The 15410-nt window shown below is 38.4% G+C and overlaps 1 protein-coding gene across 4 annotated transcripts in view; it reads right to left on the bottom strand.

Annotated features, from left to right (window-relative positions):
- The window catches only part of NARS2 (asparaginyl-tRNA synthetase 2, mitochondrial), a 126560-nt gene that overhangs the window by 22595 nt on the left and 88555 nt on the right, over positions 1–15410 (bottom strand). For all 4 annotated transcript variants that reach the window (XM_040255610.1, XM_040255612.1, XM_040255611.1 and 1 more), the window contains 3 exons: positions 5911–6043; positions 1262–1360; positions 1132–1169 (listed from right to left, as the gene is read on the bottom strand). In XM_040255610.1, the coding sequence (XP_040111544.1) occupies positions 1132–1169; positions 1262–1360; positions 5911–6043 (270 nt within the window). The remainder of the gene's footprint in view (positions 1–1131; positions 1170–1261; positions 1361–5910; positions 6044–15410) is intronic.

Here is a 15410-nt window from a genome sequence, read left to right as displayed (position 1 = left end):
CAGGGTCAACAATTCATCACTTTTAACTTGTAGTCTGCAGGTCTAGGTTGCTACCTGATTCTCAGCTTGGTCCAGTGTGCCAAGTTTTTCTTATTTCCCTCCTCAAGGATAGGTTGGATTCTTTATTCTCTTAGAACAGAAACCTGCTAAATTTAAGATGGCAAGGGAAAAATGATACTAACTACTTTGAGAGACAATCTTTTATTCTTCAGAGTATCACCCTTGCTTTCTTGATACACTGTAAATACCCTGAATACTAAGTTTTTTAAAATTTGTTTTAATTGGAGGATAATTACTTTATAATATGCAATGGTTTTTGCCAAATATCACCATGAATTGGCCATAGGTATACGTGTGTCCCTCCCATCCTGAATCCCCCTCCCCATCCTATCCCTCTAGGTTGCCCAGAGCACCAGCTTTGGGTGCCTGGCTTCATGCATTGAACTCACACTGGTCATCTATCTTACATATGGTAATGCTGAATACTAAGTTTTATGTAAATTGTTTGTATTAGATATAAGAAGTTATTTGCTGTTTTTCCCATATCAAGTATGTGTTTCATAATAAACTGTGAAAAGAATAGCCTATATGATTAATATGACTGGCTGACTAAACAACCAGTCCAATATCAAATGCTATATAACAGGATTACAGTGAAAATGAAGCAATAATGTATGTGCAGTATTTACAGTATGAATTTTTAGGTTTTAAAAAATTGGCTTAAAAAACAGTTCAGAATATATTTTCAGATTTCAGCGAGCAAAAGCAAAGAAAAAGAAAGAAGACTGAAATAGGGAAAAACAGAGAGGCAAACATTACATGTATCTTAAAAGCATATTTTTTAATCAAGCTAGATTTTGATTACTAAAGAATTAGTCTGAATTGCAGTAATACAGCTAATAATTACCATGTTCATTTATCTTGCTAAGATTTATTCATTATTTATTCATTCAACATTATCAACTATGAACCAGACACAAGAGCTATAACTATCATTAAAATACAAGTGTCCCTTGAGTCTAGGAAGTATGATAAGCAGATAAACAAACAAAAAGAATTTAATACATAATAAATTATGATAAATATGATAAATTATGAATAAAGTTCAGAGAAAATATAACATCTACTTACATTAGAAAGTTGTTTTTTAGCATATGTTCTAATCTGTCCTTCGTAAAAAAAGAGAAAGAAAATTTATTAAATGCAATTAGAGTCATTGTATGTAATTAACATAGAGGGCTTTATCCACAAAACTAATTACCTTTTGGCCAGGAGCTATGAATTTGTGACAGAGTTCAACATCTTTATGACAGTTTGAGAGAACTGTCATTGCTGTAGTCTTGAAGAGGCTCTCCATAACCTAAGAGAAATGATACAGAATTGCCTGACATGTAAGTTTCATGAAAAAACCAGCTCTGCAGGGACTACTCTCCAGGTTTTAGCAACTCTAAAGCCATTAGGCCTCTTACTTTCTGAATATACTGCAGCAAGCTAATTCAGTTTCCAGACTGATTAAAAGAAACATCACAACTTCTCAGAGTAGGAAGGAAAGAAAAAAAGAAAGAAAGAATGTCTGAAGTTTTTGTTAACAGTTTCAATAGTAGTAATGAAGTGAGGTGTCAAATGAACAACTAAAACAAATTGATGCCTCAGTTTCAGTCTACTTTCTTGTAGAATCAGAGCAGTAATGGTACCTGTTTTATAGGACTGCTGTGAGAATTAAATGAGATAATACATGCAGAAGACTTAGCTCAGCACCCAGTTCAGAGAAGCACACAACCAGCATCAGTTGTGAAGAGCGGAACATTCTGAAAAGTGCTTCATTCAGTCACTGATAAATGAAAGTAAATTTTAAGATTATAGAAGCAATGAGATCTAGCTTCATCCAAATATATACATTTTTGCTTTGCTAAAGTATAAAGTAAAAATAATATAGATCAAATACGACACAAATCAGTATATAAGATTTCATTCTACCAGCGGTGTCTATAAGTCTCTCAGGGAAAAATTTGTTCTTAGAAGAAAAAAGTGACTGGAATGGAAAATATTTCTAAAATATTTTTAATCGAAACTAAAATTCTTGTTTTGAAGTCAATGAGATCATACTGTGATTTCCAAATGTGTCTCCATAAAGAAATACATATTAAGTCCAGGCTGCCCCACCTGGAGAAGGTAATGGCACCCCACTCTAGTACTCTTGCCTGGAAAATCCCATGGACAGAGGAGCCTGGTAGGCTGCAGTCCATGGGGTCGCTAAGAGTCGGGCACGACTGAGTGACTTCACTTTCACTTTTCACTTTCATGCATTGGAGGAGGAAATGGCAACCCACTCCAGTATTCTTGCCTGGAGAATCCCAGAGACAGAGGAGCCTAGTGGGCTGCCATCTATGGGGCCGCACAGAGTTGGACACAACTGAAGCGACTTAGCAGCAGCAGCAGCAGCCCCACTAGACAGTTGTCTCTCTTTCCTCTCTGAATCACCAGACACCCTATCAATGCTGCAAATACAGTGGGGCTATGTAAGTGTCTGAGTAATTTAATCGATCAGCTACAGGAAAGAACTTAATTATCAAATATCAACTAGTTAGATTTATGTATGTATATACAATATTTTGGGCTTCCCTGGTGGCTCAGTTGGTAAAAATTCACCTGCAATGCGGGAGACCTGGGTTTGATTCCTGGGTTGGGAAGATTCCCCGGAGGAGGGCATGGCAACCTATTCCAGTAATCTTGCCTGGAGAATCCCCATGAACAGAGGAGTCTGGCTGGCTACAGTCCATGGGTTTGCAAAGAGTCGAACACAACTGAGCAACTAAACATACACATAAAATATTTTATACTTCCTCTTTATATTATTTTATATTATACATGTATTTTATAGAAAAGTAAGGAATAACTTGACCAGAGAAGAGCAAAAGGAGGCTAAAGATGTTTTACTTTGAGGCTATATCACCTTCAATTCAGCAGAGAGATAAATTACTAAGTAACTAAATGATTTATGAAGGGTTATATCTCTCAATCACTGAAAAAAGCCAAGTATTTTGGGAGGAATAAAACACATAAATTGGAGAGTATGCTTACACTACTGAGAGACAAAATACACCTATTTGCAAGATAAAGACTGTGCCACTAGGCTGGTAAAACAGTATCTTTGATGAGCAGTATATTTCCATTTGAAGAAGAAAACCACTGGCTCTTCTAACCCTGACTTTCAGACTATGTTTATGAATATATTAAAGGAAACAGAAACTTAACTGAAGAGTTAACATAATCCTCTGAGGTTTTTAAAAAATATATTATTCAATAGCACTGAAATATCAATAGTACTATTTAAGTGTTTATACTTCATAAGAGGAAAATATCCCTTGTTACAATACTGATTTAATATTTAAGAGACTGCTCTTCATCAAGGTAATAATTTCCACAGAATTCAATTTATCAAAGGGAGAAAATTAAAAGAAGCACAAGATTACTTTGGGAGGAACATATTTTTTTCTTTTATCTTTAGAAAAGATTTATATTTCAATTAATCAAACTATTCAACAGTGTATATGCCTGGAGTATCACTCAGTGGAGTAGCAAATAATTAAGAATCATTTACAGAATACATAATTATAGAACAAAGATTATAATGTTTAATTAATTCTAACATAACCATGTCTATTGTCTTTATGAACTTTCCCTCTGGTTTTATGTTGGGGCAGTGGAGAAGCAGGAGGTAAAAGGTGCTGGTTCCATTCTCTACAATACTCTCATTGCCTGAGCCAAAGAATAATAAAGAATTGGGTGGTGAGCTAAAACTAAAAGGTGATTAAGGAATTTTACTGACTCCATGAGGCTCATATTCTGAATCCCTAAATCTGGAAAGGCGTTACTCAACAGTGTTACTATTAACATTTTTGGCCAGACAATTGTTTGTTGGGGGGGGAATAGGCTGTGCACTGTCGATGTTGAATAGCATCCTTAGCCTTTACCCACGAGATGCCAGTAGCAACCAGTCTTCCCTACTCCTCCACCCACTCCCTGGTAGGGACAAACAAAAATGTCCCTGGGGAACACTGCTCTAGAGAAATCAGGGAGAGACAGCAAAGGAGTATATGTAATTAGACACTGTGGGGTGTGGCCAGAACACCCCCTCAGGACCAAGATCTTTATCTGCTGGGAATATTAACTGCTGATGTTTCATAGTTGGGTCCTTCTTCAGCAACTGTCCAGACCAAGAGTGCTGTCTTACCGACCCAAAGTTACAACTTGTCCCAGGCTATCTTGTGTCCAATGACTGGCTAACAGGGGGAGGCACTTGCTTTCCCATGGGACAACCATGAAGGGCAATTCTAGCTTCCAAGGTCCTCACAGAATTGGCAAAGGCCTCTGTAAACACATCACAGCTCAACTTTTCCTTCTGTTCAGTGGTGCTGTCTTCCTTTCCTTTCCAAATATTTCTCTAAAGAGCATTCCCCAGTACTATCTACACACAAATCTCTCCTTTAGGGTTTATTTAGTAGGAAATCCAACTTAGGATAATTAAATTGTGACTCCATTCTGTTAAGAGGAAAAGGTAGTATTTCTGTTTTAAGGGGAATTGGGTCATTTACTGGGGGAGTAAGAGTAGAAATGAATAGAAGAATTGATTCAAATTTCTAAAATAAACATACTGTAATTAGAAAATCAAACTAAGATATTAACCAAAATGGTAATGGAGAGAGAATTCATATTAACAGTTAACAAATTCTGGGTACTTACTAAGTATCAGGAACTATCCTAAGTGCCTTATAATATTATCTGCCTAAGTAGGTATTATTATTTCCATTTTCTGGATGAAGAAATTGAGGCTCAGAGAAATTAAGTCCCATGTCTAAAGTCACACAGTAAGTGATGGAGCTAAGGAATCAAATCCCGGTCCATCCAACTCCAGAGCTATGTTCTCTCTATTGATTATGGCCACAGCCTCCTGAAAAGTCTCCCATCCCTGTTTTTATCTCCTAAATTATTCTTCACCATTCATCACTCTTCATCATGCTGCTAGACAGATATTTCTAAACTGTAACTCTGACCATAGCCTTTCCTCATCGGGAACTCTCCTTTATCTTTTGTTATTAAGTTCAAATCCCTCAGCATGGCATTTAAATACAAACTCTTTCTATCATGATCTGACTCTTGACGATCTCTCCAGCTTTACTCCTGTTCCAGAGTTCTGGCAGCTCCTGTGGATGCTTTCTCATATTATAGCTATAATGTTTCTCTAACTATAAAGATGCTTTGTTTATTTGCTTAGCAAATACCAAAAGCTACTATTTACTAAGCCTGCTTTATGCCATAGCCCATACTTAGTGCTTTACACTATATACAGTCTTTCATTTATTGCTGTTGTTCTACTTGGTGACTACTAAGTTTTGTGTGACTCTTTGCGACCCCATGGACTATAGCCCGCCAGACTTCTCTTCCATGGGATTTTCCAGGCAAGAATACTGGAGTGGGTTGCCATTTCCTTCTCCAGAAGATCTTCCTGACCGAGGGATGGAACCCACATCTCCTTCACTGGCAGGCAGATTCTTTACTACTGTGCCACCACTGAAGCCCACTCTTTCATTTACTTCTCACAATAACCTAATAAAATAGCTACTATTTTTCTCATTTTACAGGGCAGAAGCTAAAGATCACTACGGTTAGGCAACATAGCAAAGTTAATGGCAGAGTTTGGACATGAACTGAAATCGGCATGACTCTTATACTTTAAACTATTTCACTAACAGCGTTTGGTAGATGTTTATTAAATTAAGTAGTTCTCTATCTTCTTCATTCTGTGAACACCTGTAAGGCACAAATGTCTGAGGTAAAAATGTATACAGAAGCATTTTAATGTCACAGATGTCTGATATTTAGAAACTATTTTAAAACTTGAGTACCTACCTGCATGAGATCTTGAAGGCTCTCCAGAAAAGAAATCTCTGCTTCTACCATATAGAACTCTGCCAGGTGCCTCCGGCTCTGAGAATTCTCTGCTCGGAATGTTGGACCAAAGGTAAACACTTGAGTAAAAGCTCTGCAATTCAAGATTAACAGTATAAAAATAGGATTTACATGATTAATTCTAAGTTTTAAAAATATTCAGTGAATGCTTAAGGAAAAAAAAGTTTTGTGCCTCTGTCTTGTCCACAAATCCACACATATTAGCTGCTATATTTCTTTAATGGGTGATAATAATAGTTTCATTAAAAATGTTACATTTATAGAAACCATTTTATCCCAAAGGAATTTGCAAATGTTTTACAAACCCTACAGCTTACTAAATATAGACTTATAACCACTTCTGGGTGCACTCCATTGCAGCTGCCTTAAACAGCAGACAAGTACATTTCACAGCAATTGAGAACAAAGTCAAAGATAAATACCATAGCCCAAGAAGCCACACAGAGAATCTAGATAGCAACAGTTGAAATCAGAATTTCATGTGGATGAGGTGAGTCAAGCATTTTCTAAATATGTGAAAAAGGAATATCAGATACGCATGGCAACTTGCCTTGTTAGGCTTACTCAAGTCCTTTACGCCCACTCAAAGAGTTTCATTCAGTGTTGAATGACCCCTGACATTTGAGGGGTGGGGTGGATTTTGAAGAACTGTCTATTTTAACTGTGGTTTTCAAGAAGGACTATAGTTCAACAACATAAATGGAAAAAAAAAATTATTCTTTCCATGTCCTGCAGAGAAGTGGTCATGATACCTTCATTCTTTAATATTTATAGTGTCCTTCATATATGAAAAAGGTTAACAACTGGGACTAGATCAAGCATGTATGAACAAATGAGTATTTCATGAGGCTATGTAATCTTTGAATTATAAAGTTTGGTTAGGGCAAAACAAGAGATCTGGGGCTCCTTAGCTGTTATCCTGAACACTCTTCATTTGTCTGTCATCAGTCAGATGACATTAAGATCAGAAAATAGTACAGAAAACAAACGGGTTGTAGATACCAGGGTTTTTGGTTTGTTTTGTTCTTTATGTAAAGATACTCTAGGAAATTAAACAGTAAAACAATAATACTGCAAATTATGACATTTATTTTTTCTTTCAAAGGCCATTTCAGCTAAGGCCTAGTTGGTAAGAAGCTTAGGAATTTATGTTTTGGTTCCACAGCTACCTTCCTGAGACCACAATCATTTAACCTCTGAGAATCCTAGTTTTTCATGGAAAAACAAACAGTAAAAACTCAGAATTACTACAGTAACCTCTCCCAAGATTCAGATCCAGACTTGCCTACTAGAATGTTTCTGAAAACACTGACCCTACCTTGTCCAAAATGAAAACTCCTGTTCCCCAAAACAAACGAAAAGTAAAATAGTGAACAATCATGGTTTTCCTTTTACATTTTCCCCAGTTCTATTAACCTCAGTTAACCCACCTCATCACCCAAACCAGATCCCCATCCCTCCCTCACTGCTCACACATTTCCTATCACATAATTGCAACTGTTCACACCTAGGAAAACTCTTGCAAATCTAGAGACTATTCCTTCCCCCTCCCCAAGGTGAAGGTGAAGGTGAAGTCGCTCGGTCGTGTCCGACTCTTTGCGACCCCGTGGACTGTAACCTACTAGACTTCGTCCGTGGGATTCTCCAGGCAAGAATACTGGAGTGGTTTGCCATATCCTTCTCCAGGGGATCTTCCCGACCCAGGGGTCGAACCCAGGTCTCCCGCATTGGAGGCAGACGCTTTAACCTCTGAGCCACCAGGGAATTTACTTGGCTGTGCCAGGGCTCAGCTGCAGCACATGGGATCTTCAATCGGATCTTGGCTGTGGCATGCAGGAGCTTCCAGTTGCAGCAGGTGGGATCTAGTCCCCTGCTAAGGGACCGAACCTGGGCCCCCCTAGCCACCAGACCACCAGGGCAGTCCCTAGAGGCTCTCCATTCCCACAGATGCTATCTTAGTGTCATCTCTCGTGTCTGGCTCCTGCCTTTCTTCCACCAGTCCCAAACAAAACTCCCTGAGGTAAGTTTTCAAATTCAAATATGACCATATATCAGCCCTAATTTAAAAACCTTCAATGGTTGCCCCCTGCTCAATAGTTAAAATTCAAACTCCTAACTTGGACTGGACCTTCCTTCCCAAAGCCTTTCCTCCAACACACTGAGGACACTCTCCTTACATGCCCTGCATGCCTTACGGCCTTTTCATTGGCTATCTTCTGTCTGTAGTGCCCAGCCCCTGTTCCTCCCTCTCCAATGGCAAATCTCCATCCATCCTTCAAGAATTGACTTAAATATCACTTTTTCTTACCATTATATCCCCAACTTTATTGTTTCCTCCTTTATATGACTAACATTTTGTTTATGTATTTATTATATAAAACATATCACTTAGAAATATAATTATGCATTTTGTATCCTTTCCCCTCAAGAAACTGTGAAATTTTCTAGAGCAGGAATAATGTTTTATTCATTTTTGCATCTCCAGTGCCTATGATAAAACAGGTGCTCTAGTTGAATGAATGAGCAATGATGATGATGACAGGCTTCCTCAGCTGTGAACTGGAAAAGCACAACATCCTCACAAACAGTAACATTACAAATAATGCACAGAAAAATACTCAGATGTATTTTACTGTGGCTGTCACACAATAACTAAAATGGATCAAAAAATTTAGGTCTGTCCCAACAATAAATTAAAAAATTACAGGGCCATGAGTTTCCAATATATGACAATGCAATCTCTAGGAAGGCTGGCCAACAATGTATCTAAATAAATAAAGTGACATTTTTTCTGGCACTGTATCACAAGAAATTGCATATACAGATGTGCACTACTGACAAGAGGATATTCTACTGAGATTTTCCAGGGCATAAATAGAAACTCCATGGTACAGGAGAAATTTACTTTGAAGGCTCTAAGAAAGACTTCTAAGAGATGGACAGCTATCATCCTGAAACAGAAGGAAGGCCAATGGGATTGCTGTTCAAAAGTGACACATTATATGTATCAAGGTACTAGATACAGAGAAAGCAGTGATATCTAAAAGTACTACAGATTCAAGTCACAATGGCATCTGCTTCTCACATGGATAGGGAACTCTAAGATGAGCAGGGTCAGTGATTTTTAACAGTGGTTAATGATTTTCTCTCGCAATAAATATAGAGGTGCTTCCAAGGTGGCTCAGTGGTAAAGAATCCACCTGCCAATGCAGGAGACGCAGGTTCCATCCCTGGGTTGGGAAGATCCCCTGGAGAAGGAAATGGCAACCCACTCTAGTATTCTTGCCTGGAGAATCCCATGGACAGAAGAGACTCATGTGCTACATGACTCTTGCAAAACAGTCAGACACAAGTTAGCAACACTACAGAAGAAGATCAGGGATTTTTATTTTGGAAAGGATCAGATTCTAATTGTGGTGCCCAAAAGTTAAGTATTCCTCTAATAGAGCAAGTAAAAATCAGTGGTCACGGTGCTTCCTCTGAATTACCAGAAAGATAAAATGAGCTGGAATGCATGCTGAAAATGTCCCTAATTTTGCATCTAGTCTTTAAGCAGATAAATATTTAAATAATTCAGTAAAGAGCACCCTATGTAAGCATCCAGTGCTTTTTTCTTTAATTATGTTTTAACTGAAGGATAATTGCTTTACAGAATTCTGCTGTCTTCTGTCCAACGCACCCAGTGGTTTATAGTGCAGCAGCTGCAGCAGTGGAGGAGGAGGGACAGAGGCCACCGTAGCGAGTGCTCCTTGTGGGCCAACCACTGGCTGTGAGAACCGCACAGCTGACTCCTCTATCATTAACTAAATGTATATTGTTACTTCTACTTTCCAGGCAAAGAAACTTAAGTTCAGAGAGGTTAGGAAACTTCTCCCAAAGTCATCGAGTCACAGTCTAATAAGTGGTGGAGGCCAGATTCAAATCTAGATCTGACTCTTAATGATATAGCCTTAATTGTGATATTAAATTAATGATGCTCATCACCAAACATGGACAAACCCAGGAAACAGGAGAGAAACGTTTGTAATATGTGCCTGCCCCTGATCCCCTTTCTCAAAGATAGCTAGGGTGAGTGGTTTGGTTTACTGTGAATAGCTTACTTATGTGTTAAAATCTTAGCTCTCTAAAATAGGTCGCTATCATGCAAACAATGAGAAGATAAATTTTAATCAATATTTTGTAACTTTTAGCAGGTCATTTAGCCTTTCCAGTCTTCAAATTCTTACATGAGTGGGAGATAGGGGCAGTTTGGCATTATTCTCTAGTATCTTTTACAATAATTTTGTTTCTCGGTCCCTGTGAAATTGCTACGTTTTAAATTTATGCTGATTTCCTTTTTTTTTCTCTACTTTCCACACACATGAAAGTGGTTGCAGCAAGGCTTGGCCCAAGCAATAGTTAAAATAAGATCTGAGAACAAGGCCATTTCTAAAATAAGATACAAAACCAGGTGAAAGGCCAGTACTGCTGTGAGAAGAAACTAGCAGAAAAAATACTCAGCACTAAGAAATCATTCTTGTGCCAAATTATGGAGAGAGGAAAGCTATATAAGGAAAGTCCATGAGCTTGGAGTTGATATTTAAGATAACAAAAGTACATTCAATACACATCAACTAAGATAGCTACAAAAACAGCTTTTTAAAAATAAAAAGTAAAGTTACCAAAAATAGATTCTACAAAGGTCATTTTCTCCCTTGTGTGGAATTTTATGAAGCCCTAAATTGGCAAGTGGATTATTATGAAATAGTCACTGATTGCTTGGCCATTTATTCCTTCTGGCCCTAAAATTTAAGAGCTAATCTTTATATTTTGAAAGAAAAGAGGAATTACTGTTGTTTTTAGCTGAGGAAGAACTCATCATTTAGCATAAAAGGGATCAGCAACTTTCCCTAAGGCCACCCACTTCAAACCTTCTATCACTTCTCTACTTCATTCAGGAAATGTTCACTGAACTCAAGTGAACTCAAAGACAGCTTTAAACAGGCTTTTAAAACAATCTTTGTCAAGTGGTATTCCCATCATCCAGAAAACAATCACCCTCACCTATTTTGCTACTGCTTTGTACCCATTGGGTTAGCAATACTGTGACATACTTGTCATTCATTCAACGTTTCTACATGCCTAACAGAGTGGACTCCAGGCACCTCCTTTTCAGCTTTCCCCTTTCCTCCATCTTGCAATAATAAACTTGGTGAAAGGGTTTATAAAGAGATGGAGCTCTCACCACTTCATTAATTCTTATCAAGACATCCTAGCGAGGAGGCACTCTAAAATCTAAAAATATCTTTCTTCTCTATCATTATTGCTAAACATTTCTGCAAAATTAATTATCTTTATTATGTCCTATTGTTATTGTTTAGTTGCTAAGTTGTGTCTGACTCTTGTGACCCCATGGACTGCAGCCCACCAGGCTCCTCTGTCCATGGGATTTACTAAGCAAGAATACTAGAGTGGGTTGCTATTTCCTTCTCTAGGGGATTTTTCCAACCCAAGGATCAAACACATATCTCTGCATTGGTAGGCGGGTTCTCTACCACTGAACTACTAATATGTCCTAAGTATCTGATTTAGAACTGAATTTGAAGTCCAAGCAAATTTAATCTTAATTGTAGGATGAGAGTCAAAGTTTGATAGAGCCTGACAACAGTCTTGCTAAAGGGAGTAGAGAGTTGCCTCTGATGAGCATGTGAACTGGGGGAGGGATATTCAGCAAAGGGAATATAAATCACACAGGTCCTGAGGTAGGAGAGAGAGAGCCTGACATCTTTAAAGACAGAAGTAGGGCAGCAGCAAGACGAATAGTAAGAGATGAGGTCAAAGAGGTAGGAAGGGATCAGGATCAGAACACAGAGGGTGGTCCTTGTAAGCCACTGTAACGAGAGTCTAGATTTTATTTACTACTCCTTGAAATATCTAACACTGTATTTTTCTGTTTTTTCTGACCTCCATCTCTGCCTCCTACATTCTACACTAGCTGTTCAACAAACACTGCTGCTGCTAAGTCGCTTCAGTCGTATCCAACTCTGTGCGGCCCCATAGACGGCAGCCCACCAGGCTCCCCCATCCCTGGGATTCTCCAGGCAAGAACACTGGAGTGGGTTGCCATTTCCTTCTCCAATAATGGATAAATGAGATATGGTATATTTATATGATGGAATATTATTCAGCCATGAAGAGAAACAAAGTATTAATATATCCTATAATATGAAGGAATCTTGGAAACATGTTAAATCAAAGAAGGCCAATACAAAAGGCCACATATGGTATAATTCCCTTTCTGTGAAATATCCAGACTAGGCAAATCCAGAGAAACAGAAAGCAGAAGAGTGGGTGCCAGGGCTGGGAGAAGAGGGAATGGTAAATGACTGCATCATCAGTATGTGGTTTCCTTTTGGGGTGATAAAAATGTTCTGGAATTGTATAGTTGTGTTGGTTATATAGTATCACTAAAAGTAAATTTCAGGTTATATGTATTGAATTCTATCACAATAGAATTTTTAAAAAGAAACTAATTGTCCAATAGGCACTTTACACATGTTTTATTTCATTCTTGCTTCTCTATGAGGCAAGTAATTTCATTTTATTTACAATGGAAGAAACTGAAGCTTAGACAAGTAAAGTAACAAGTGCAGAGCAGCACAGCAAAGGTAGTTTTAGCCAGATCAATTTGGCTCCACAGCCCACTTTCTGCTGAGCTGCATGTGTGCATGCTTCAAAGCTAACAAAGTGCAGCACAGATGATCAATGGTCCCACAACCCCACAAAATGCTGCCGTGTGCTCCAAAAAGAAGCTTTGTACCTTTAATGTCACCATTATTTGAGTGGATTTTGCCCCTCTATACAAGGTCATTTCATTCTTGGTTGCTGTTTCCGATATTCCTTTCTTCTTCCACTTGCTATCTCTGCATCGGCGACTTCCTACCATGTACAGCTCCTTTTGTCTCTCTTAGGTTATCACCTATAGCTCCTCCTTAGTGGAAAGGGGACAGTCATTTATAAGCTTTGATGGTCAATCAGGATACTTTTTCATTCCATTTTAGGTTACAGAAAAGGATAACACGTAACACTGTAACACGATAACACCGTGGGTCCTAAAAGGTTGAACCTGAGTTAAAACGAAGTTTTGTTAGAAATGCTTAAATGATCTAGAACAGTGGTTTTATTACTTTAGCACACATTAGAATCATGGAGGGTTTGTTATCACACAGCTTGCTGGAGCTCACACTCAATTTCTGCTTCAGTAGGTCTGAGGGTAGGCCTGAGACAACTTCCAGGTGATGTTGACGCCCCTGGTCCAAGGGTAATACTTGGAGAGCCAGTGATCTAGAGTGGTTCTCAATCTTGGCAGCATAGACTAACCTATGGCACTTCAAAAAACAATGCTGATGCCCAAAAAAACCAATTAAATCTGTTTATCTGGGAACTTGCACTAAAATCTGATGCATCTGTATTTTAAAAAAAGCTCCTTAGACACTGTAACCACTGATCTAGACCTTCTAATTGTTAATTATGATTGAAGGTACAAATAATACTCTTGTGGTTTCACAAAAAGGGTATGGTTTGTATAAAAGCTAGGGGACTACGAATGAAATAAAACATTTCTAATATTCTTGACAGATTCCAAATCAGAGCTTGGTATATGAACACAAAAGCACACAGGGAGCATGGCACACTAGGAATAGAGGCAAGATCCTTTCACAGGAGCACTTAGCCTATAGAAATAACGCAGAAACATCTCTATTTCTCTGCATCCATTTTCCCCAAACTGGAACATGAGGAAAGAGGTCAATGGAGGACAGTTACTGGGTGCTCTTCTGAATCTGCTTCAGTGCCCAGTTATACATATTCTGTTTATCCCACATCTACTACTCTACCAAGGGCTTCCCCAGTGGTTCAGCATGTAAAGAAACCATCTGTAATGCAGGAGACACAGGACGTGTGGGCCTGATTCCTGGGTTGAGAAGATCTCCTGGAGGAGCAAATGGCAACCCACTTCAGTATACTTGCTTGGGAAATCCCATGGACAGAGCCTGGCCAGCTATAGTCCATGGGGTCACAAAGAGTTGGACATGACTAAGCATGAGCACAATGCTGCCCTGCCATACAGGGCCTCTTTCCCTCTCTTCTGATAAAATAACTCTTTGAAAGGCATTGATGACTTTAGAATTATTCAATAAACCATGCTTGCACCTTCTGTTAACATTCCATCTATATAAAAATGCGTAACTCTCAGAATCAGGCTTTTCTAGGCTCTTTACTCAAAATGAGTAAATTTAAGCCATTTTATTCATCTTCTGAAGAAGAGAATGAGTGAACTGTTCTCCAGTGGTCGTGGCTCCCTGAGAAAGAATATCCAAAACAGATACACGATGAACGGGACACAGCCTTCATCTTCTGATTTGGCTTCGCTGATAAATATGTCTGTAAAAGCCACAGTGAAACAGTGAGTGCTGCACAGAAACTAAAAAGAAATATTCTTAATGGTATATTAATAGATCATGGAGTGATCTACACAAAAAGTAAAGAGACTTTGGATTGAACTATCTGAGCAGCTGTTTTCAAATTCCCAATTCATACCTAACTCTTTAACAGCTTTCTATAAAATCCATTATCAAATCAAACACATATTTTGGCTACAGGTGAGCATGCATGAGTTTTTAGATACTTCTTTGTATGTTGTTCCTTTTGTTTAGTTGCTAAGTCATGTCTGACTCTCTTGTGAGCCTATGGATTGTCACCCACTCTTCTGTCCTTGGGATTTTCCAGGCAAGAATACTGGAGTGGGTTGCCATTTCTGTCTCCAGGGAACCTTCCTGATCCAGGGATGACACCCTCGTTTCCTGCATTGACAGAAGGGTTCTTTATCACTGAGCCATCCGGGAAGCCCACTTTCTTGTAAAGTAGTCCCACTATCTGCCTAGAGTTCAAATGTTTTCACTGAACCTTACACTACACTGTCTGAAGAAGAATCAGAAGGAAAGTAAGAATAGTCACCCAGTTGAAGACACTAAGAAAAGTCACTTAACAATGTTCCAGAAAAAAAAAAAAAACTGTAGGTTTTTATCTTTACTTCCCAATCTCCATAATTCATTGGTACTAAATCAGCTACTTAAGGGTGAAAAAAGGATGGCTCAGGTTTTTTACATTCTCCCAATTGTACGTTTATGTGGCACTTCAGTTTACTATCCTATGAACCTGTCTCAAGTGCAAAACATAGATTTTTTCAGTGTAGGGATGTACTATGGGAGATCAAGTGGGGGTTGACATCAGGAGAAATAAAAATAATATGAACATCAACCAGTATATGTTACTAAGCTTGTTACCAATTTATACTGCAAGAAAGAAGCAAAATGCATGGCTGAGTTTCTTTATAAGCAATTTCACCTAGAGCAGCAAAGATGAATTTTCCCTTTATTTTGTAGAAAAGGAAGTAAATTTAA

The sequence above is a fragment of the Oryx dammah genome, unplaced genomic scaffold, assembly GCF_014754425.2.
Source record: "Oryx dammah isolate SB20612 unplaced genomic scaffold, SCBI_Odam_1.1 HiC_scaffold_15, whole genome shotgun sequence".
NCBI classification, from domain to species: Eukaryota; Metazoa; Chordata; class Mammalia; order Artiodactyla; family Bovidae; genus Oryx; species Oryx dammah.
Note: the sequence above shows the minus strand (reverse complement) of the source record. Positions and strands in the feature narration are given on the sequence as shown.